Source organism: Scophthalmus maximus, chromosome 6 (assembly GCF_022379125.1).
Source record: "Scophthalmus maximus strain ysfricsl-2021 chromosome 6, ASM2237912v1, whole genome shotgun sequence".
NCBI lineage: Eukaryota > Metazoa > Chordata > Actinopteri > Pleuronectiformes > Scophthalmidae > Scophthalmus > Scophthalmus maximus.
Window position 1 is genome coordinate 8,131,244 of NC_061520.1, and position 24,033 is coordinate 8,155,276.

The 24,033-nt window shown below is 42.9% G+C and overlaps 2 protein-coding genes across 4 annotated transcripts; one reads left to right on the top strand and one right to left on the bottom strand.

The window, feature by feature from the left end:
* Positions 1 to 266: 266 nt before the first annotated feature.
* On the bottom strand, positions 267 to 17,251 carry znfx1 (zinc finger, NFX1-type containing 1). The gene is made up of 19 exons (XM_035632043.2): positions 17,112 to 17,251; positions 15,558 to 15,634; positions 14,250 to 15,445; positions 13,337 to 13,526; positions 12,834 to 13,186; positions 12,548 to 12,727; positions 11,996 to 12,102; positions 11,053 to 11,291; positions 10,756 to 10,887; positions 10,501 to 10,649; positions 10,062 to 10,205; positions 9,850 to 9,943; positions 8,926 to 9,164; positions 8,208 to 8,347; positions 7,553 to 7,685; positions 6,544 to 6,711; positions 4,625 to 4,735; positions 4,354 to 4,449; positions 267 to 3,216 (listed from the first exon to the last, which is right to left on the bottom strand). Exons 2-19 carry the CDS (start codon positions 15,592 to 15,594, stop codon positions 979 to 981), a joined length of 5,946 nt encoding a protein of 1,981 aa, XP_035487936.2. The 5' UTR covers positions 15,595 to 15,634; positions 17,112 to 17,251; the 3' UTR covers positions 267 to 978.
* Positions 17,252 to 17,343: 92 nt separating this feature from the next.
* tbc1d20 (TBC1 domain family, member 20) lies at positions 17,344 to 23,910 on the top strand. Of its 3 annotated transcripts, none has more exons than XM_035632055.2 (8): positions 17,344 to 17,481; positions 19,171 to 19,356; positions 19,602 to 19,711; positions 20,167 to 20,353; positions 20,512 to 20,613; positions 21,307 to 21,448; positions 21,590 to 21,768; positions 21,965 to 23,910. In XM_035632055.2, the coding sequence occupies exons 1-8, from the start codon at positions 17,429 to 17,431 to the stop codon at positions 22,227 to 22,229; spliced, it is 1,224 nt and encodes a 407-aa protein (XP_035487948.1). In that variant the 5' UTR covers positions 17,344 to 17,428; the 3' UTR covers positions 22,230 to 23,910. The 3 variants fall into 3 exon arrangements, with proteins under 3 accessions (XP_035487948.1, XP_035487950.1, XP_035487949.1); XM_035632057.2 differs by having other exon boundaries at positions 19,631 to 19,711; XM_035632056.2 differs by lacking the exon at positions 17,344 to 17,481 and adding an exon at positions 18,373 to 18,897 and having other exon boundaries at positions 19,631 to 19,711.
* The last annotated feature ends 123 nt before the right edge of the window (positions 23,911 to 24,033 follow it).

The following is a 24,033-nucleotide window of genomic DNA, read 5'->3' on the forward strand; positions in this document are numbered from 1 at the left end:
AGAGTGGAATGTGACTGAATAGATTTCAAAATGCATATGATGAAAAAATGTTATTAATTAGGTGAGAAGATACAGTAATTTTAAGTAAATCACATGACATTATAAAATACTTTTTTTCACCCAAAGATGACTGGAAGAAAATGTATGTATAATTTTTTCCCATGTACTTGTCAGATGTGTGTGTAATAGCTTGGATGCAGAAATATGTTGCAATTATGCTGCGCAGTAAAAAAAAAAAAAGTTTAAAAGGAACTTTTCTGGAGTCCAACAGTGTAAACACCCTTTAATTAATTATTTAACTAAAACAGAAACATGGTTCTTCGCACATGAAAAGGTAACACGATATTGAATGCTAATCTTTTAGTCACTTTAAAGAGCAGGGATGTGGTGTTATGTCCATGACGTTGCATCACACAGTTTCTATCTCAAGAGTATCCTGTGTTATGCATAAACATTGGGCCAAACCAGTTTTACTGATGAAATAATAATAATAATAATAAATTTGATTTATAGAGCACTCTTCATTGCTAAAAGCAATCTCAAATTGCTATGAAATGCCTCAATGTGAACATAAATGGGCAATTTTCTAATATTGAAAAGCCATTAGCCTCTGCAACCAATATAATACAAAAGAAGACAAAAGTAGAACACTCTTTAAGACACTAATTTAACACTTAACACTTTTCAATCATCCTTATTACACTTAAATTCTTACATCATCACAAAGATTGCAGACATATCCAAGTCTACCAGGCCTGGGGCTAAAATGTCACAGACTTCTCCATGGTGACTTTCAGAAGTCACATTGATCAAAATTTAGAGGGTTGTAGGCTTCAGAACAAGCAAGATGCTCATCCTAGCAGCGACATCAGTTGCGCTTGTCTGTGATTGCCCCCACAAATACCAGCATCACAGTGAGGGCGCCATCGACTCTCTATTGTCCTTTTCACACTCTTGTTATAAGACATGGCTGTTAGTTCATTTGTACCAGTGTCGAGAAGGCATTTTCCTAGTTGAGAGGATCCACTTTCTGTCCTCCTCCCCGATCCCCAAGCCTGCGAGTGGAAGCTTTTGGTTCAGCTCCTTCATGGTTTCTTTCACTCGTTGTTCATCTTGCTCATTGAACTGGCCAGACTTTTCCAAAACTTGTGTGATTGTTTGTACCTCGGACGGAATTTCATCCCTTTGCCATCTGTTTTCTTCCTCATGACAACAGACATTGAGCTCAGCGAGGAAGGTGAGTCTCCGCAACTGTCTCTGCAAATCAAAGACCTGCTGGTCCGTGAAGTTTTGGTCGACATCACCCAGCCAGTGCACAAACTCTGCAACATTACTCTCAAACTGGATGCATTGCATGGTTGACATGTTTTCTGTTGTCATCGTCAGTAGCTTTGCAACTCTTGTTAGGAAATCCATCTGGTTTTCCAGGACCCACAGGTCATTTGGTGTAATATTGGGCTCTCCCAGTCTGCTACTGATGTGCATATAACCGTATTGCTGAAGCATGTCACGGCTTTCTTTACACTGTTTTTTGAGAGCCCTGCTGCGCTTTGCAATATCTGCTGGATGTCCATTTATCTTCACCTTTACCGTCTCTATCTTGGCCAGGCTACGTTTGATGTGAGAGCCATAGCGAAGATTCTTGCGGATTGGAGTGAAACACTTGGGACATTCCTTTAATGATCTGGCCACCTCTTCTTCATTTGCCTGCTCATTGTCATTCATTCCCATGTACTTATCCATGGCTGTGTATTCAAATCTGTGTCCACAGTCCTCTAGCTGAATAAAGTAAGCCTCAGGGCCATCCTCAGTTCCATTCAATAACTCTGTGAACTCATCATGATTACAGATGCGACATTTGCTTGGGCATTTTTCTCCACACAGACCAATGCACGGGTGGCCGCAATCCAGAGTATTAGCACAGGGTTGGCTGCAAGGAGAACGATCACATGGCTCATGGCAAAGCTTGCTGCATCTTTGGTGAGGGCACTGCCAGGTGCAGGGCTCAGTGCATGGAGTACAGGGCTGCCCGCATGGCTTCAAACACTTACTGTGGTCGCAGCGATTTTCACATCGCCTCTTACAGGAGGAGCCGTCACAAAAGCAAGGCTTACTGCACATGTGAGAGCAAACCAGGAGACGCTCACACCGGAGAAAACATAGGACATGGAAGCGTCCCTGATAACACTTTGCACAGTTACCACGGCAAGGGTGGCCACATTTTAGCTTTTGCACACATGGGGTCCTGCAGGCAGGCTTCTCTGTCTGTGTTTGGTAAAAGCAAGCATCTTGCTGGCTGTGGCCACAGTTTAGCTCTAAGGTGACCTTCACATTGCACATACCAGTGCATTGTCCCCCGCAGGTTGAATCACATGGATGTCCACACATGAGTATTTTCTGGCAAGGCTTCTTGCATTCAAATGTCTCTGGGTCCTGGTGGCAAGGAACCATCTGTGTGTGTTGACACTGGGGTATGATCTTCTCAACCTTCACTGGACATTTCTGTGGGCATTCTCTGTGACACTCAAGTGGGCACCTGTGTCCCAGATCACATAAAATCCTCTGGCACTTCTTGAGACACTTGTACTTCTTGTGCTCAGGGTCGTAAGGGTGGCAGACTTTTTGGCAAACATGGTCACAATCGAGAATGAACTGGCAGGGCTTAGTGCAGCCACCCTCCGGGGCTTGTTTGAAGTCCTCGGCACAAGCAGCTTCTACCTGTCGGTTTGGATGATTCTGACAGTACAGGGTCAGAGCTTTCCCAATTTGGTCGTTCTCCCTCAAAGTTTGGAAGATGTTGCTCCACAGTTTCACTTTGCCAAGTGTTGCACTGCTGCCAACAAAGTAGAGACCTTTCCTGGCACGAGACAAAGCTACACAGACGCGATTGGAGATGCTCAAAAAACCAACTTTACCCTGCATGTTGCTGCGGACCAGAGACAACAAGACAATGTCATTCTCTTCTCCCTGGTACTTGTCAACTACATGCACTTGGACCCCTGCGAACTGGCTGGCAGGCATAAGTTTGTGCAGACAGTAGAGCTGGCTGTTATAGGTCGTAAGGATGGTAATTTGCTCTGGTTTGTAGTCTTGAAAGAGAAGATAGCGGCAAAGAGCGACTACAAACATGGCCTCATGTTGGTTCTGGTGGCTTGTCCCATCTCCGATTTCTTCTGGATAGTTGTGCTCCACAAAGAATATGCTGGTTTTAATGCCCTGTAAGACAACATTTGACAAAACATATTTGAGGTTATTCTGTGATCTGATGATTTATAATATAAATCGTCATAAACAGTATTCTTAAAGAGATACTGAACACTTAAGTGTGTTTTTTGAGATGTAAACTTAATAGTATCAATGTATTGTGATTAAACACATTAATAGTGATTTTAACATTTAAAAAAATTACCAAATTTATAAAAATTGGACATTTCATCTATTGACCATGCCTCATCACGCCACCCAGAATTGTCCACAAGGCCAATGTGGACATAGAGTCTGTTTGGGTCATGAAATTTACGTTAAAGTTAACGTCCTTGAATCAAATGTGAGAAGGTTGATTATCCGACAGGGGGGATGGAGTTAATGATACACTCTGGTCTGGTCTGTTTCCAATAGCGTAGCATTAGCTTTGGAACCTCCCTACAACACAAGTTCTCTAAGGAAGGCAGGCTACTGCAGTGCCCCTACGCACAGCTGGGTTAAGGACATAATTGGTAGGGATGAGAGTGTATTGCTCTTGATTTATTGGAAATTTTTTGTAATAGCTTCAAAAATAATCATGGTAATTACATAGATTTACAACTAATTTCAATGTTCGCTAAAATTAGCTCTTTCACTAAAGTTACGAAACCACTCAGAGACAGCCCCCATCCTGTCTTACACTAGTATTCCTCGTCTCCAAAAGCTCCGGCTTCAGACATTACTTACGGTGGAGCAAACGATTCGAACACATACGGCCCGGGACCACCATGGTCCTCCACCAAACTAATGCCCACTTCAGGGGATTCAAGAGGGGAAAAGTCTTCCACTTCAATTGACCCCTCTGTGACATAGGTGCCATGCGAATCTGTGTCACTACATTTTGAATGACCTGAGGACGTCACCGATACTGTGATTACCACTGACACTCCTACACCTATTAGCATATTTCAAAATGTGGGTGGAGTGAAGCTTAGAGGTGGGAGGTAAGTTACACTTGAATTTCTTTACCTTGTATATGTTGCACAACTTCCAAAATGTTTGTTAAAATGGTCTAAAAAAAATTGTTTTTTTGCATGCAGGCAAGTGAGCACATATCCACTATGAAAAACAAATAGATCCACACAGCAGGAGAGCAAATGCAATGCACACCTTGATCTTTTCAAAGTCCAACACAGAGGGATGATTTTCCAGCTCTGGGTAGATGTGTGGGGTCAGAAGACGGGCAATTTCTGGCCTCATACGATGCTGAAGAACAAACAGAAACACAATCACATAAAGATTCAGAGGCATACATGTACCAACACGCATATCAATTCTAGTTTAATGCATTGCAATTCACTTGCATCATCAAAGGGCGTGGACATTTTACTCTGTGACCGATCCTGCAATAAGCAGAACAAATTATGAGATAAACACAAACCTGGTAGTTGAGCCTGACAAAAGGAAGTCCCATCTTCACCAGTCTTTCAAACATGGAGATCTTCATGTTGTATCTCTTCCCAAGTTCGTAAACCGTAGTACTGGGTTGCAACTAAGGGGAAAATCACATTTTCATCATATACTCAAAACCCTTCAATTTCATGAGATTGATGAGAGAGTTTATACAAACCTCGTGTGGCCTAATGGCGAGGATTTTAGAAATTCTAGAAATATGCTATTATGATTAATATGGCAGTTTAGGGAGCATATGATGGTTGATGATTTGTGTACCTGAAACTTGAAACATGCTTTTTTTCAGCTTTTGCTTTCTTCCATCCAGTGGTGGTTAAGTTCACTTGGAAGGTTTACTGTACTAGATGTGCTTATTTAAATGAACTAAAGTGTCCGGGATCATAACCAAGTAAGTGAAGAACAGTGTGATGGCCTTCATGGTCAAATGGTACCAATTACAGTGTGAATGCTAGTGAACACCTATGTGGAGAAGCCTCTGTCTATACAGTCGCAAGCCTAGATGGGATAAACAATATTCCGGGTTTCTGGGTATTATGGGTTTCTGTTTGGGGTGAATGGATGGGAATGTAGAATGTATGCAAATGCACTCTTACTTTCTTTTGCTGTCCTGTTAAGTTTTTCACTGTCTTGGCTGTGTGCGTGCGTGCGCAAACCTAAGTTAGCTACAGGACAGAGTGTGATTGTGCATGTATGTAGGAGGAGGGTGTGGGGAGGCAAGACAAATTACAATATCAATGTGAAGCATTGTGTTTTGCTCAATTCAGCACCAAACCTTGGATTAATGAACTGCACAAAAATGCCAGAGCTTATTCTAACCAAAAAGTGTTATCCATCCACCTCCATTACATGCACATATACTAGTCTGGGTTCCACAAAAAACTAAGCACTAAAGACTCGTTCAGAGAGACTTAATAAATACGATCAAATGGCTTTAAATCTGTATAAGAAAACAGACTGATCCACATCCATGCCATTAGAATCACTTATCCTGTTTAATTATCCGGTAGTTTAAATTGATAAATCATAGATACTTTAATATTGGTTTAGTTATTTTGCACTTGTACTCAACATGTACCTGGTACATTAAACTGGACCCACTTGAGGCCTCAGGTAGTGCAGTAAATGATTTTTATATTAGTCTGATGTACCTGTACAATTTATTTCCAAGCCCGGGTTACAAAGAAGTATTTTTCAAGTCAAACAAATTTTTTAATTCCTTTCTTTGGCTCGCTGAACTTTCAGTGTAACTGTGAGAAAGTCAGATTTGTTTGTATCGTCAAACACGCGCATAAATCCATGCATATATAGAGTGCAACGAGCAAATATTAGTAGCAGACATGTTAAAAGTTACACAACAAGAAGTTACACAACAAGAAGAGACCAGGAGAGAATATTAAGATGTGTGATAGAACTGCGTGGAGTTGTGATCGCATACTGCAGATTGCTAGACAGGCTGCCTGGCCATATGTCCTTGGCAGGCCCTGACAAGTTGTTGTAATAGTCTACTGATTTCCAGCATATCACTCCTCACTCTTCTCTTGTATTGACTGGCATGGGGTGTTTTTTTTCCTGTCCAGCATCCATTTCAAGGCAACACACGCAAACATACTGACAACCACAAAAATATACAAAATCCCTCATGACAGGTTGTCGTTCAAATTTTCACCTCGACACATCAATAGGGCAATTTCTGTCCCTGTTCTGTCAGAATCAAAAGGATGATGGTCACTTTCGCACAAACAGTCACGCCGAGTTTAATAACACTTAAGATGGGCTCAGGCTACGGGGGTTTTAATCGGAAACCCGGGGTTGAATCGGCACGAAATGCCCGTAGTCTGAGCCCAGCGTTAGGGGAACATTGCATAATCTGAACAGGTGAGCTCTTACCTGCTGGTGGTCTCCGATGAGGATGAGATGTTGGCATGCTTCGCTCAGTGTGGTGATGGTGTGGGCCTCGAGAACCTGTGCAGCCTCTTCTACGATCACCAGACGTGGACCCACTTCCTGCAGAACTCTGCGGTATTTTGCTGCCCCTGTTGTTGTCATGCCAATAACCTGGTGGACAAGATACTGTATTTGTTTATTCACACAACAGCACTAGCTTATCAATTCCACTTAGTTTTATGATTCATGTGATTACCACAGCCAGTTATATTGCCGCCTGCCCTTACAAATATAACACTATTAATTATTGAACGCGCAATGGTGTTTTGGAGTTTTTCCAAGGTAACTTAGAGTACTATTATATCTGAGTCCAAAATTTAACGTAGACAACAACAAAATCTGTCTACCAGCACCTCTAAAGCCAGCGGAATGAACACATTACATGTTGCTCTTTAAATTCTGTACAACAACACAGAAGTAGTATCAGAATTTCAGAAATCCTGGCTGCATGGCTGGATACCATAATATATGAAAGTGAGAAAATATGGGTGAATTAACTCTGTTACCTGTCATATCTGTCTGGCTGTTTGACCGAGGGCAGGGTTTAGACACACACACACGCACACACACACACACGCGCACACACACACGGACGCACGCACACACACACACACACACACACACACAAATCAAACAGGAAGACATGTGCACTGTATTCACACCAAATCTAGCAACGCGGCAACGTTTCTCTGATTTATTGCTTTGTTCTTGCTAAGGCCCTTGTGGGCGAGTTGATGACGGATGAACAACGAGTTAACGTCATGTCCCGCCTCCTGCATGCTCTAAAAAAATGCCACAGAACTTCTGGAGATTTTCCTGCTGTTGTGAACGTGTCTGTGAATTGGTCATAGTGACTAGTCCACAGCACTTTGAGTGGACCTTGAGACAAGAAAAAAAGTGCTCTACACTCTAAATGCAGTTCATTTACCATTCCTATTCACTTAAACTGTACCTTGGCTTTCCTCAGGATACAGAGGCTCTCATGTCGTCTCACATCAGCCAATCTTTCCACGGCGTTCTGATAGGCCTCTTCAGATTTTAGGGCACTGGTGCGAAGCTCTGACCTGAAGCGTGCCACCCACAACCTGCAGACCCAACGTTCATGTACAACAGTAAAACACTGTGACAACTCACTCCATTATAATATATATATAATCACATAATATTTTCTCTGCATCTGCAAGAAAAAAAACTTGATATTACCGTACATGTGGTTAAACAATTACAGAGACATATTACATACGTCTTGCCCTATTTGTAAGTTCACATGATAATTAAGACGTAATGTAAACATGACTCCTTACAGTCCTGTTTTGACAGTGATAACAGTTATGTCTGGGCTCTCCGAGGTGAGAAGATCCTCTTGGAAACATTTTCCTGGTGATTAGTTGACTTAATTATACACACTGGGAATACACCACCTCTACCAGCCTGAGGTTGCTTGGGGGATGAGAGCAGCAAAGGGAGGAAGATCAAGAAGGAGGGAAGGAGGGAAGAAATGTAAGAAAGGTATGAAGGGACGAGATTTAAAAGGAATAGTTGACAAAAGAATCACACAGACAGCGAATGAAGGAAAGAAAAATCTAAAAACACAGACGCGAACCTACCGATAGAGTCTCCATCTGTCTGGCAGACTGAGGACCCAAACATTCAAGACGAGATTTTCCTCTTCTTCAGTCATATCTGAAATCTTCCTCAGCTCTTTTCTGATTTCGTTCTTCAGTTTCATCTTCGGGTCCCGTTGCATCTGTACAGATCAGGAGAGGTTAGTTGTTAATTTGATGTTCTCTAATTGATTTAGGACGCTCCACTCTCTTCGATTTGGGTTTCAGATCAATAACAACATTGTAGGGTCGTTTGATTTGTGAAGTATGACGAGGTGCATGTCGTCCCGGGCCTAGTGACCACCAATAGTGTTATGGAGCAATGTGTTTTTGGACAGTGGCCCCCAAAAGCATACATGTGTGCAAGCAGGTGATGAGACACAATCCTGCCAATGGCTTTGGGCTATTTCAACGATCAACAGTTGGCGGCAGTAATGTGTCAAGAAAGCAATGCAGGGAAGACTGCTTTCAAGCAAACATGGGTGCAAATAATGCATTTCACAAAACCTTCCCACGTCTTGCTTTGTTCCGAAGGATGTGCAGTCAACACATATGATGGACGTCAGGGATACAGAAACGCCAAAGGATGCCTTTAAATACCGGGCAGCTCTTAGAACTGCTAACGTGCTCATACTTCTTCTGACTGAAGAAGTATCGGAAAAATGTTTAACTCGTGCAATGTTAAACTCTTAAAAAAAAAATGTTTTACTGTTAATTTTACCTCCCATTCTCCCTCGCTCTGCTCAGCCTGTATTTCATCTGCATCCAGGTTCAAAGCCAGCATCAGTTCTTCCACTTCTCTGACAGCTGACTTCATGGCTTCCTTCATGCGGTCGTCTCTACCCCTTCTGGGACCAATGTTGTCTTCAATAATCCGCTCTGCCTGAATCAGATCTGCCTCCTCTGCGATTTCAATGAGGCCCTCTTCCTCCAGCTCCATCGCTTCCTCCGCTGGCGCAGCTAACATATTGTAGTAAGAATCAGTAGAAGAACGAGTTCATTCACACAGTACAGTAAGTGTAAGAATTTTAGTTTTGAATGGCAACTTATGAAGCTCTTAAAATATAGAAATACAACATAGGAAGTGGAGTGAGGGGCCAGATATTAGCTTGTATATTGTTTCGACTCGACATTATATAATAAACGGTAAAAGGACTTGGTTACATGTATTTTAAGTAACTTAAATTCTCTAGCTGAACTGGTGGTGCGATATAAATTTCATTTCAGCATATATTTTATCACAAATGCATATTGGGGTTATTTCAAATAAAGAGTTGATTATAAATAACATGGTGATTTTTATTTTTCTCAGCCATTTATATCAATCTGTAATGGTCCTTTGTTTGACGATGCCTTTGACTTTGTTACTTAAATAATATTATGCTTTAACCTGTTCCGTTTTAACTGCATCCGAACAATAGCGAGACTAAACAACTATGTTAACGACTCTAGAAGTTCTGTTATAACCTTCTGTAATATGAACATGAACAAATAATCCTTTACAATAAAATGTAAAGGATGTTTTGAGTCGTTCAAGAGATCCATTCCGATTAACACAGTGGAAATTTGAGATGAAGTTGACACCCTGAAAAAAAAGAAGTCATTCACACGCTCCTCTCAGTGGAGCGCCACATGAAAGCCCTACCTTCATTTCTATTTGAAGTCTCTGTCTCCCTCCGCAGGAAGACGATGGAACCCAAATTCAACCACTCCATAATCCTGGACTTCTGATTTGAGGTCTGAAAAACAAACAAACAAAACAACAACCAAAAACCACAAGATAAGTTGGCACTGATTTCTGTCCGGTCAATTTACACATATACATAAAATGTTTATCTTTCATTCAGCATGACTCACGGTTGGTAGCTGAAGACCGTACCAATGTCTCTCGGAAATGAATGTCTTCAAGACGTTCTCGTGCAGAATGCCTTTCAGAGAACACTCCAGTTTCTTATTCTGACTCAGGATGTTCCGCTCCTCGTCATACAGTTCTCTCTTAATCTGTTGAACATGTCACGTGTACAATGATTAGGTGTCGATATCACACAAGAATGTGTGTTATATACTGCGAATTCATAGAAGTCAATCAAGTATACGTATGAAAGTGTGACAAAAAAATGCGCAAAACACAACATCAACATGAAAACATAACATACTTTAAATAAAATTATAATAGGCTAAATTTAATATATATTCGTAACACTTTGCTATGCAAGAGAGAGAAATGTGTGGAACAACTTGAAACGTCAAGTTAGGTTGTAGGATCCACACTGCAGGTCAGACATCATGAGCTCACCTCTCTGTATGCCAAACTCAGGTGAGGTGGCAGCGCAAGTCTGCAGTTAGGAGAGCGGCTCAGCTCCCTCAGATTGAAAGGCTTCAGGATCTCGCTTTTGCTGCAGCCTCCTACTCTCACTATTCCATTTTCCAGAAATTTATGAATACCTAATATGCAGAAAGCAAAACAAATGCACAGCACACCTTTTAAAACGAAAAAAGCTCAAAGGTCTTATGTGAAATATATCTGATATGTACTGGCATCGCTGCTTACCCTCCAGGAACTGATCCAGGGCATGGTTAGTGTAACACACAATCAGCATCGTTCCCGTGCCAAATTTATTTCCCCATAGAGCCCCATTGTTCAACAGAGCCCGAGCAATCTTGAGGCCGACGTGGGTCTTTCCTGGGGACACCAGCAAAAATAGCTCGATTTCAAAGGTATCTTTGAAAGTAATTATTAACCTGGAAGTCTTTTGGATATTGTCATTTTACAAACATGAAAAATACATTTCACACATTCACAAATGAATTAAGTCATCGTGCCGACAGTGGCTTGTCGATATCTCACCGGTGCCAGGAGGTCCCTGGATAATGGCCAGCTCCTTTGTGAGGGCCAGCCGGAGGGCTTTCATCTGAGACTCATCCAGCCCCAGCACCTCCATTTTTGGCCAGGCCCCTGCCTCCAGGCAGCGGAAGGGCACCGTGCTCTTCTGGTACTTCGGTTCAGCGATAGATGACAGGTCGTACTTATCCTGTCTTCGCAGATAAGCTGGGGGTTGCACATTGGTGCTGCACTCCACAATGTACCTGGAAGTATTATGAATGAGATTTTAATTCTTTTGAATTGGGATCAATCTAATATATTGTTTCCCAAATAAAGGTCACAATTAAAAGCTTACACTATGAGCCATTAGCTGTAAAACATTTATCACAGTCAAATTGATTATATCATCAACCTTTGCACCATTTGTGGCCACTAGTGGCTAAAGAATATCCACGATAACATAATGTAGTGGAGAATCAATCTCCAGTTATGCCCCTAGCCGACCTAGAGGTGTTGATAGATGATAGACTACTGATAGAGGGGCGGTTTTCTGAGGTTTTTTGATATGGTGTTTGAGCTGTTAGCGTTATTGATAACAACCATGTTGCAGCTCTGAAGGAAGTTTCAGCCAGTACGTAACAAGAGAAAAGTATGAGAGACAGATGGCCAACAAAGTGTCTCATGTACGGGGACACAAGACTCTGTGGTATCCGTGGAGATACTCATCCAATGCGTGATATCTTTTTGGGGAATACCGCAGTGACATAATCAACTCGTGCCAATTATGAGTGCGATTGCTGAACCTCCTTTGAACAATTTCTCCTCCCGCTGCCCTTTTAAAAAGGCCTTGTGAACTTGAGGTGCTGTGGGAATAAATCATAACTGACCTTGACAGTAGAATCTGAAACTCCTGTACAGCACACAAACACACACAAACACACACACACACACACACACACACACATACCTCTGAAAAGGCAGGCTGTTCACCGCCTGCTCCTGTAGGCCCTCGAGAACGTACCGATAGGCCTCAAAGAAGGCTGTGGACTCTATCATGAGGAACACTTGATCTTTCTGTGGGATAAGGTAAGTACAGTTTAGGTCTTGTCGTGCTCTGTCACTGTGGTTTCACTGTGACCTGCCATGGTCTGGTGCAATACCTCAACTGTCCAACATGGTCCCTCAAAAATGAAATAAAAATAGTGCATTGGTTTCATATAAAAACATATTGTATGCTGAATGATAGAGACTAATGTACAGCATCTGTGCTGACACGTGTAGGACTGATAGACATCTACTGTAAATTAATCTGTTACGAGTTTATTAAGTTTACCTAGCAACAACTTATGACAGGCCCGGAAGAATTCCTGCCGGCTATTAGTTTATTATTGTTCAGAATGCTTTATGGTTATTTTGGAGCCTGCAAGTAGGTTAAATATTTGTCTTTCCACTCCATTCATAAGAAGACTTATTAACTGTGCCCTGTGTCCTAGCTGTTAAACAAAATGTACTGCCCCACCTGAATGTCAGCCAACTTGAGTCTGCTTTCCTCAGTAAACATTATCTGGACCTGTCCTTTCATCAGGTCTTTGAGGTCCCGATCTGACACCGTGGCGAACAGGAAGCTCTCAAAATGATCGCAGGACAGGCAGACCAGGGAGCCATTGAGCAGCCTCTTGGAGTTCTGCCAGGGCACAGACTACAGGAAGGATTGAGGAAACATAATTAGAATTGCGTATTTATAATGAACATATGTCTTTACATTTGCAAAGATATCCAAACTCAAAATCCATCCAGAGACTGACCTTAAGTGGCTTAATGTCAAACTGGACTGTGTAGGCAAGGCCAGTGTTTGTGCAGTTGAGCACCACCAGTCGTGTGTCAAAGTACACGTAGAAATTATCAAAGTGTTTGGCCTTCAGTCTTTTATTCCCCTTTCCTGGCTCAATATGGTTCCAGAGAAATTCCTGGATCCCGTCACGCAGCGGCTTCACAAAGTCCTCTCTCAGCAGCCGGAACTGCGTGTCAAGGTAGTGGTGGGTGTCTTTGTAGCGCTCAGAGGTGAGGTTGGGTCTGAGGAAGGGCCTGTGGTCCAGCTGTAACTCCTCATGAGTTGGGTAGATGGGTTTGTTCCAGAAATCCTCTTGCTCCCCTTCACCTGTGTTGAAAAAGGAGAGCTCCAAGTCACTTGTTTGTGCATAAAGCTTTGTGGCAATTTTTGGAACAGTCCAAAAGATATTTCAAGTAATCTTTCGGTGTTGACTCGAGGGCAAACCGAAAGGTCTAAAAATCAAAGAGAGGCCGATACCAGTGGTTAAGGCTCCCTCCCTGGATCCCCTCTGAAGGTGACGGACCTGGGCCTGAAGACCCTCCACAGTCTCCTCCATTTGAGGCTGGATGTCCGCTCCCAACGCACTAAGGCTTTTCATGGAATGTTCGAGCAGCGTCAGTAGCAAACTCACTGCCTCAACGGAGCCAGCAGGGAAGATTTTAAGCACCTGATAAACGTACGTTGAGTACAGTTATGGTCAGTACATATTTATCAATGAGTTGATAACAGAAAGAATTACAATAACAATGTTCTTTTCTTTTTTTAAAGAAATGGTGAAACAAGGTTGTTTGTCAAAGGCCCTGAAAATCTGTTTTGCTATTTTTTAAATCGAAAAATTCATGAGCAGTGGCACCTGGCAAATAGAGGGCGGAGGGAAAAACTGATTGATAATAATAACAGCGAAAAAGTGTATAAACCGTCAATATGTGTGTGTTTGACATACAGAATGCATCCAGTAATGGATGTAAAATATGATCGAAAATCATCCGCGCATGATATCTGCTCTTCCACTTACTGCCTTCGCCCACGGGAGGCGGGTCTCTGTAGCTGTTAAGCCAAATACTGATTCAACATATGAACAATTTACATAAAAATTAGCCAAAAAAATTAGTCTTCAAATCTAATGTGAGAAGAATCTAATCGCCCCAAACGAGCCAAGAGCTGCCACTGCTACATTCTGCTATGTTTGGCCACTCGGTTGTGCCTTCTGAGTAAGGTGAGAGCGTTTTGGAGCAGAAGTTTGGTAAAGTTTACTCTTCACCTCAGGGCAATTGTTTACCTCCCTATTGGTTTCCCCACCAAGATTTTTTCATGTATTCCGTCATCATCCTTCAGCTGAATTTACAAAGGGATTGTTTTGTTTTTTTCATTCATTCCCTCATCAATTTACCTTGAAGAGAATAGCCAGGATGTTTTCCAGATGCTGAGGGCACTGTGCCCGGCGAAGAGAGTTGACCTCTGACCTCATGCTCGCCACATAGTGCGGCAGGACGGTGCGGAAAAAACCTGAATCTTTTATAATGCCAGCCAGGCGCTGCAGAGATCCTCTGTCCGTCTGCGATTTGAAGGCTTTACTCAGCACCAGGCAGAGGAGTTCCACGAGGTCCTGCCTCATGGTTGTCTCGCGCAGGGTATCTGGTAGCGCCGGGTTGGAGGAGAGGGCGATGGCCACCAGCGATGGGTCTTTTTCAGAGAGTATTTCAAGTGTTTTATAACCCAGGTGACGGCCCTGTGGTGCCCTAGCCCTTTCTGTAGAATTTGATCTCCCTCCTTTCCTCTCTTGTCTGTCTCTCAAACCACCTCCTCTCTCGCCCCGTCTACCACCTCTTGCATCCAAACTCTGCCCTCTTCTCCTCACATCCATTTCTGCCACTCCCCCTGTTGCCTCTTCTCTTCCATCTGCACCTGGCTCTCCATTTCTTCCCAACCCACCTCTCTGTGCCTTTGCACCTTCCCCTCTACTTCTCCCCCTCCCTCTTCCTCCTCCTCCTCTCTGTCCACCACCTCTTCCATTCACTCTCTGCACGTCTGCCCCTCCTCTCTGTCCACCACCTCTTCCTGCATCTCTTCCATTCACTCTCTGCACGTCTGTCCCTCCTCTCTGTCCACCACCTCTTCCTGCATCTCTTCCGTTGACCCCTTCTCTTCCATCTGCACCTGACTCTCCATTTCTTCCCAACCCACCTCTCTGTGCCTTTGCACCTTCCCCTCTACTTCTCCCCCTCCCTCCTCGTCCTCTTCCTCTCTGTCCACCACCTCTTCCTGCATCTCTTCCGTTCACTCTCTGCGCGTCTGCTCCTCCTCCTTTGCCTCCTACGTTTACCCTCACCCCGTTACTTCCTCCTCCATTTGTCAACTCCCTGCCACCTCTTCCTGCAAATCTGCCTCCTCCTTTCCCTAACTCCAATCTTCCTCCTCTTCCTCTGCCTATGCCTCCCTCACACATTTGTTCACCTTTATCTGGCTCCTCCCTTTCTTGCCCCGCTCTTTTTCTGCCCTCCTGTTCTCCCGCCCTGTATCCCTGTGCGCGTCTTTGTCCTCTGCCTCTGGCTCCATGCATTTTCTTTTCTTGGCCAGTTTCATTACCTGGGAGTAGAAAAAATTATATCCGTATAAAACACCATGGAAATTAACACTTTGTTTGCTCGACTTGTTGTTTTTTTTCTTCCCTAAATGTCATCTCATACTGTATAATTACCCGTTTTAGCTCCTCTTCTCTCATTCGGCCTTTCCATAACCTTGCATTTGGCGGTTGTTGAAATTTAGGCTGGATTTCTGAGAGAGAGTGCATTAAAATGAAAACAGCACAGTTAATGACAATAACATACATAATACAGGAATCTTATGATTCTAATGTGTGGGAGCCAAGTGACACTGCGACATGTTCATGTCCATGCTTAGGTTAGAATGAGTGCAGTTTATATCTTGTTTAGTATCTTGGGTCTAATAGTTAAGCATGTTACTGTCACCTTGTCCTGGACAATAAAGTATCATAGTGCCATTGATATTCGTCAGCATCGCGTTGATGTTGACCAGTTAGTTCAGTTGAGATTCAGAAAAACCGTCCGAGCGACACGGTTTTCTTACCGTAGTATACCCATCTGTACGAAGAATACTCAGCTTTGGATACATCTGTTAGGTTTCACAAACTGTGGAATAAATGGTTTGTTTCTACCCGGCACACCAGAGTACTGTGAAGCTTTTTCCTACCACGAATGGTGTACACGAGTCCATTCAAGGAAACCAACGAATCTCAGCTCACACATAATGTAACTAAATGTAATGATTTGGCACATTGTGAAATAATGCAAATCATGTCCAGTGCAAAATCTCTGTCACTCTCAGACTGTGTTAAAAAAAAATTGCCTCAAGTGCTTAAAAGCTGTATTCTCTGGAATGACCAGCAGGGGGTGGCTCCACTGGTCTCTTTCTATAGAAGTCCACTGACCACTGTGATTTTGATCGACAGTGTTGAACTGTCGTGTGATCACATCTACGCAGAAGTTGCGACTGTCGTCCTACAAAACCCTTCCGTCACAATGTCTAATTACACAAAGTAGGGACCGTGAAATTACACATTGACTCGCCCGGAGCTCGAATGTCCCAGCTTTTTTCACCAGCACGTAAACGCAGCGTTCATTTTGTGTTGCGCTTGCCACTGACTCACTCACGCACACGCACACACAAATGGTAACTAAGCCGCGGGTGTGAGGCGAACCGTGCACACGCATCTAACAATCTGTGAATACGTACAAAACAATTTTTCTTTTTTGCGAAATCCAAAAGTATCGGGTCTGTGGCGTTGAAGTTAAAACATGTGACTGTGACATATTGTATTCAATCGGGTTTTGTGTGCCTTGGTAAAAAAAATACATATCTTTTTTTCAATTTTTAGATCATGTCGGCTCATACATTTTTATGATTGTAATTCATCTCCTCCACAAGATGCGCGCTGCACCACCGGAAATACCTAGGGCGGGTGCAGTAGGTTTCTTTTCTCCAGAAATCGAATGAGAGATTTTTTTTCCCACCACAACATTGTCTTCTTTTCTTTCTTTTTTTAACACGAATCTGCTTCAATAAAGTGCGGCTACGGAGCCTTGACAAGTTTCCTCATTTTTCGTACTACACAATAAAACATTTAGGTCCCTCTGGCTCCCAAACTTTCTCGAAAGTAACAGAAAGAAAGAAAGAAAGAGAGAAAGAAAGAAAGAGAGAAAGAAAGAAAGAGAGAGAGAAAGAAAGAACGTACCTCCTCTCTACTCCACTTGTCGTCAGTGGGGCAGGTGCTCCATGGTGGAGAGGAAGGAGACCTGCTGCATCTTCGCCTCTCTGCTGTAGTGCTGCTGCTCCGACTGATGCTCCGACTGCTCAGGTCAGTTGAGGAGGAGGGGGGCAACTGAAATGCTCTGTTCGTCGTGGTTCATTTTCGTTTCATCAGAACTTCGTACACAGACCGCACCGCTGTCGTTGTGGCGCATGGACCCGTTGGTGACTAAGAAGCACGTGAATAATAACCAGCCACCACAGAACATATGACGCATCACATCGCGTGCCAACCTGCCTGCCATGCTCTTTCATTCAACTCAACGATCCATCCAATCAAATTTTGGAATTTTGAGGTACTGGTATATCTACTTTTGTGTTTTTCAATGGCCTGGTTCCACGACATACACCGTAGCCTACTTTTTTTTTTACTCCTCTACATTAAAAAAAATAGGTAGTTAGATTAATAACACGGATTATAAACAAATCATGGTGTTTATTATAGGTTAAGATATGGTTATACGTTTTTGAGCAAACTGCAGTGATGTTCACATTAACACTTTCATAAACAGGTTATTATAAGTGAACCATATAATATCCATTATTATGAATATACACAAGCGTTGCCATTTCATATACTCTTAAGTATATTTGCTCTTTAGTGATATATATTTATTCATATTTATATAAACTTTTTCATTCAGTTAAGTTTTGAATGCAGTTTATGTATTTTTTTCTTATATCTTATTTTTTTAAGTACTTTGTAACTTTGTTTTGAAAAGTGCTATACAAATACAATTTAAATTATTATTATTTAGTAGTAGTTTAACAATCAAAATCAAAAACTTTTAGGCTAAAAAGCCTCCTTACGATTTATTTTATTTTATTTTAATTTTTATTTTATTAACAAGTTGGTAAAATGTGCAATGCCTTTATTTTTTATGTCCTCATATTTGTCAATTTTGGCATTTTTGTCATAGTTACTTAAATAAAGTAACTATCTATCTATCTATCTATCTATCTATCTATATTTTATCATCAACCATAATACACTTAGGTCCCTCTGACCCCGACCTATATTTCTCACAAGTAACAGAAATAAATAAATAAATAAATAAAGAAATATAATGATTATTATTATTATTATTATTATTATTATTATTATTATTATTATTATTATTATTATTATTATTATTATTATTGCACTATTGAACCAGTGTCGTTGGGTGGAGCGCCTCCTCGTGACCTCGCATCATCTTGACCCTGCTGCGTCATGAGTCACTCTTGGATCGGGGAGGATCAACTGGCGCTAACGTTTCCTATTGGTCGCCTCCGCCGCTGGTGTAAACATGTAGCCGCCGTCACTCCGCTCGGCTCGCACACGTTTTCTCTTTTGGCTTCCAAGCGCCGCTTCTCCTCCCTGTCGTCGGCCGGTTTGTCAGACGAAGTCCGCGGGATGACAGAGGCGGCGGCTGCGGCGCTGAAGATCTTGGTTTCCGAAGCGGGGCGGTGCAGCGCTAGCTCGGTGGCTAGCTAACGCCGACTAGCTAACTAACCCGACCGTCGCGTTTGTATGCAGCTGGCCTTGCTAATTCGACGGCTAGCTTCCTGTAGGCTGCCGCGAAGGGGACACGCCGAGGTGGCGAAGGATGGTAGAGTGATGTGAACTAACGAGGGCACATCGAAAGGAGGAGGTTGAAAATAGAAAAAAAAAATGAAGACATCTGTCAGTGCTCGTGCCTCGTCACCGGCGAATGGACGACGAGGTAACGGTGAGTGACCCGTCGCGATGTTCGAGGCTATTATACCGGATATGCTGTGGCTAGTCGAGCAATGAAGCCAGTTTCCATATAGCAAACATGACCGTCTGCATGTGTCTCTTCCGGAGCTAGCTAAGCTAATCGTGTTCCTCGCGACGCCCTGCTCACCGCGGAGCTAATCGGTAAACACCCGCCAGCTGATGGGTGAATCCCGGTGTGTCTGTGTCTGTGTGTGTGTGTGTGTGTGTGTGTGTCTGTGTCTGTGTGCGTGCGTGTCCGTCCCAGACCGGGAGTCCAGGCGGAAGAGGAAGAGTGCGGACATCGCGCAGGCCCTGGGCGCCAGTCCGGTGGATGTAGCCGCTCTGAGGAGGATGGCCATCAGCGAGGGGGGGCTGCTGACGGACGAGATACGCTGTCGTGTGTGGCCTCGCCTTCTCAACGTGCCCCTGCAAGTCCTGGACCAGGAGCCAGGTACCGTGATGCATCCACACACAGTGGCCATAGGCTGCACACCTATATGCTAGTGCACACACACACACACACACACACACACCAGCATAGACTGCACACTTATATGCTAGTACAGACAGACACACACACACACACCAGCATAGGCTGCACACCTATATGCTTGTGCGCGCACACACACACACACCTATTAATCCACGCAGAGTCTCTAGCAGGTGCAAGCTTTCCCACCTGTTTGACTCATGCAGCAGTGCTGATGGTGACATGTCTTGCACAGAGACAGTGGAGCGAGAGAATAACAAGGACTACAACCAGGTGCTGCTGGATGTCCAGCGCTCCCTGCGCCGGTTCCCACCCGGTAAGTAGTGACCAAACCACACTGACTTCCCCCTCCGATCAAAGATCATTGATATCCGAGCTCGCAGAGCCCGCCATCTCCACAGTTCAGACTCTTCTTCCTCCAGCTCTGACCTTTCCAGTGTAATGTTACTTGATTTGACAATCTGAATATCAACACATGTGGGATTGACGTGCAGATATTTCAGAAATAGTTAAAAAAAAAAAAGGTCAACAATGTGGCTCGTCTAATTCACTCCGATTATTTTGACTGAGGGGTATGACACAAAAAGAACATTGTTATATCATGTGACTAGTGTTGTTCTGCATTAACAAATTACAGTGGAACCTGGTGGGAAAAATTGGTAACGGGTGCATGTATAGGCTAGTTTGGTTAGGTGTCGTGGCATAGCTAAATCTTAAATAAACTTTCCAAGTGTTGTTGTTTAGTTTTTGTTGTTTCGGTGAACTGTGCAGGTATGCCAGACGAGCAGAGGGAGGGTCTCCAGGAAGAGCTAATTGACATCATCCTCAGAGTTCTGAAGCGTAATTCCCAGCTGCACTATTACCAGGGATACCATGACATTGTTGTCACCTTCTTGCTGGTCCTTGGAGAGCGCCTTGCAACCGCTCTTGTGGAAAAGCTTTCCACACATCACCTCAGGTATGTGCCACACACAAGTATATATTTCTATTGCAGCTTTTTAAACTTAACTACCTATTTCAGATTTTTCTTTCTTTGTTGCTTGCCTCCTCTGAATTAAAAATAATTCCCTTTCTCCCTGCTATAAAGAATTCTCCCTGTTTTCTCCTCTTCCTCAGGGACTTCATGGATCCCACCATGGACAACACAAAACACATTCTTAACTATTTGATGCCCATCATTGAGAGGGTCAACCCAGAGGTGCACGACTTCATGCAACAGTAAGGCTCTCTGCTATTTAAGCGACAACAGGCAAAAAAACAAATAATTTTCTGTCTCCTTTGAGAGGTTACCTGTAAGATTTGAAACTTTGCAAAATGAAAAATCCACCGAAACTTTACTACATTATGTAGTAACTTACCAGGCAAGGCAGCTTTAACTAAAGATCAATGTGGAGAGTATTAAAAGGTGTCATATCCAGAGGTTGCGAAACTTAATACCCTTTTTATTTGCTCTATAAATTGTTTCCACTGGTGCTGGTTGTCCTGAATTTGGACATTTTCATCATTTCATTATTTTTCACATACAAATGAAAATAGGTTAATAACAATGATGCAATTTTGGGACGTCCACCACTCAATTATCTTATCACCTCACAGGGGATGAAGCATGTACCAGGAGGTTTAAATATAAGACAGACAGACAGACAGACAGACAGTATTTTTTCAGCAAAGAGGGATTTAACAAAGGGATTTTTTTTTTAATGGATGATATTTTGATTCTAATATGCTCTTACTTGTATGACACACTTACAGCACTGCCCTCCAAGTTTTTTTTTTAATGGATGATATTTTGATTCTAATATGCACTTACCTGTATGACACACTTACAGCACTGTCCTCCAAGTTTTTTTTGTTTTTTTTTAACGACCGTGCGCTGACGTTAGAGGATCTCTACCATGTTTTGATTCCCAGGGCCGAAGTGGGAACAGTCTTTGCTCTCAGTTGGCTGATCACCTGGTTTGGCCACGTCCTGTCCGACTTCCGCCACGTCGTCCGGTTGTATGACTTCTTCTTGGCCTGCCATCCACTGATGCCCATTTACTTTGCTGCTGTGGTGAGTTCGCCTGTAATCTGCTCTTCATTTACAGTACATGAATTAAGCCTGCTCAATTGATAGAGCATTTTCAAATACAGTCTTTACCATCGTAACACTTTGTCACTGTCAATGTATGTGTTATTTGTGCGTTTGCTGCAGATTGTACTGTACAGAGAAGAAGAGGTATTGGAGTGTGAATGCGACATGGCCATGGTCCATCACCTGCTGTCTCAGATTCCCCAGGACCTGCCATATGAGACGCTCATCAGCCGAGCAGGAGACCTGTTTGTCCAGTTTCCTCCCTCCGAACTGGCTAAAGAAGCTGCCTCTCATGACAGGTGCTTATCTTACCTTACCTTTAGAGGTCACTACTTGCCCCGGTGGTGCAAATTTTTTATTTCATCTGCTTCTACATTCACACACTGACTTAACTGTAATGTTCATGCTCAATTTTCTTTTCAATTGAAATAATTTTCAACACAATTCTTCCATTAACCCTCTCATTATCCGTCTCTTTCTGTTGACCTCCTTTAGCATGGCAACGTCTACATTCAAGGACTTTGACCTCGCGTCCACTCAACAGCGACCAGACTCTGTTCTCCGCCGGCGCCGCAGACAGCGACAGGCTGCCCTGGAGAGCGCCGCAGCCAGCTCAGTAGTAACGGTGGCTCGACCTTCGGCGGCGAGGCGGTTTGTTCGACTGGCCGTCATGGGTCTGACCGTGGCTTTAGGCGCAGCAGCTCTGGCTGTGGTCAACAGTGCCCTGGAGTGGGCCCCCAAACTGGACCTGTTTCCTTGAACTGCTCCTCTTTCACCCCCTGCCCTCGAGTGAATCTTGTCGGTGGGTTGATAACACTGTCTGGAGTATACTTTCTACACTGAACCAGTAAACACTCTCCGAAAGGAAGAGACCCATCCTGCTATAATGAAGAGACTGTACTTCTAAGAACTATCAGTGATGGTGTCATCAATAAAGTTTATTTATATTTTGTATTAGGATAATTTGAAATTGAGTTATGCTCAAAGAGATTCTGCTGAAAGCTTGGTGGACTCACTACACTTGAAACTGCTGCCAATTAAGAGAGCTGTGTATGTGTGCGTGCGTGTGTATGTGTGCGTGTGTATGTGTGCGTGCGTGTGTGTGTGTTCGCAGCCTGTTTGTGATCTATTCGATACCTGGACTGAGACCAAATGGAGGCTCCGTAGAATCCTCTCTTTGTATAATTTAGAGTTTCTTAATTTATAGGTATGTCACAATCTGTATAGAGATGTGGTCATGTCACACAGGCACTTTTTAAGGTCACCATTTTATTGTTTTTAAGGTAATTCAGGTCAGTCGTCACCCTTGACTACACACTTAGTTTTTGGATCATCGTTGGGGTCCAAATGGTGGTGGTATTCTCTCCGTAAATGTTCTGTATCCTGCGTGAGACTGAATTTTGTTTTTCATAACTCAAGTCAGAGGATTAGGGCCCCAGATTGGATAAAACGTCTTTCACAGTTCAGCAAGTTAAAGAATACTGAAATGGTTTTAACGGAAGCTTTCCAGTCAGTGTACTTACTCACTTAATTGTTTGGATGCGCAACCTTGAAAATGTCTCATGTTTCATGAACCCCAAATTTACTTGGGTATATTTTCTGCTGCACTTTTTTTTTTTGGAGTAGATTATTAATTCTGTCCTCATATTTCAGCAACACACACTCACTCACTGCCTGCTCACAGAATATTTCAGAGCTGGGACAAATAGCAAGGAAATTGAAGTGGATGTGTATATTATTTGGATTGGCACACTGGGTGACCCAGTTGGCACTGACTGAATTAGCTTTGCAAAATCAACGGTGAAACGGTGCTCCTGTCCTGAAAAGGCATCTGAGGATCGTTTTACAGTGTGGAATGGGGAAACCTTTGTATTTCAGAGTCCGTCCTGCTCATTCCATTGTCCGTCATTACAAACGTGTCAGTGGTATGGCACAGACCTAAATACTCACGTCTTGATTCTACAATTATTAATCTGGACTACCTGAAATCATTGTACATGTTGTTTAAAAGCAAACTTCAGACGAAATGAAGTTGTAGTCGCATTGGAGGGCACAAAACCAGTCAACTAGAAGCCTATTGTAGAAAAATTCAAGACGCGCGTTGGGAATATATATATTTTTTTGCTACTGTTTATTGAAAAATGAACATCTGGGCGTCCCATTCCTGTATTACGGTCGTGTCGATTTGTAGTGAACCAGTGACCCGGCTGGTGGGAGAGCCACAGACTGATCCCAATGAAGGTGACCTTGAACATGACCAGGGAGGCTCTGAGGTGGCCTGTGAGTGGAGCTGCTCAGCAGTGGTGTAACACAACACATATCTGCACTCATCGCACTAAAATGATTTATCTGCCTTTTATGTTTTATTTTGTGATAGATAAAACTGTCATACTAATGTAAAGTTGTACAAGAGAAAGCTAATAAACTATAGTAAAAAAGTGTTTGTTTGCAAAGTTATATTATTAGTATAAGTTAGTATATTATTATTTGTACCTTTTAGCATGTGCACGTTTTCAAAGTACAATATCCTTCAGATATGTCGTAAGCCCAAAAAAATGCTCTGC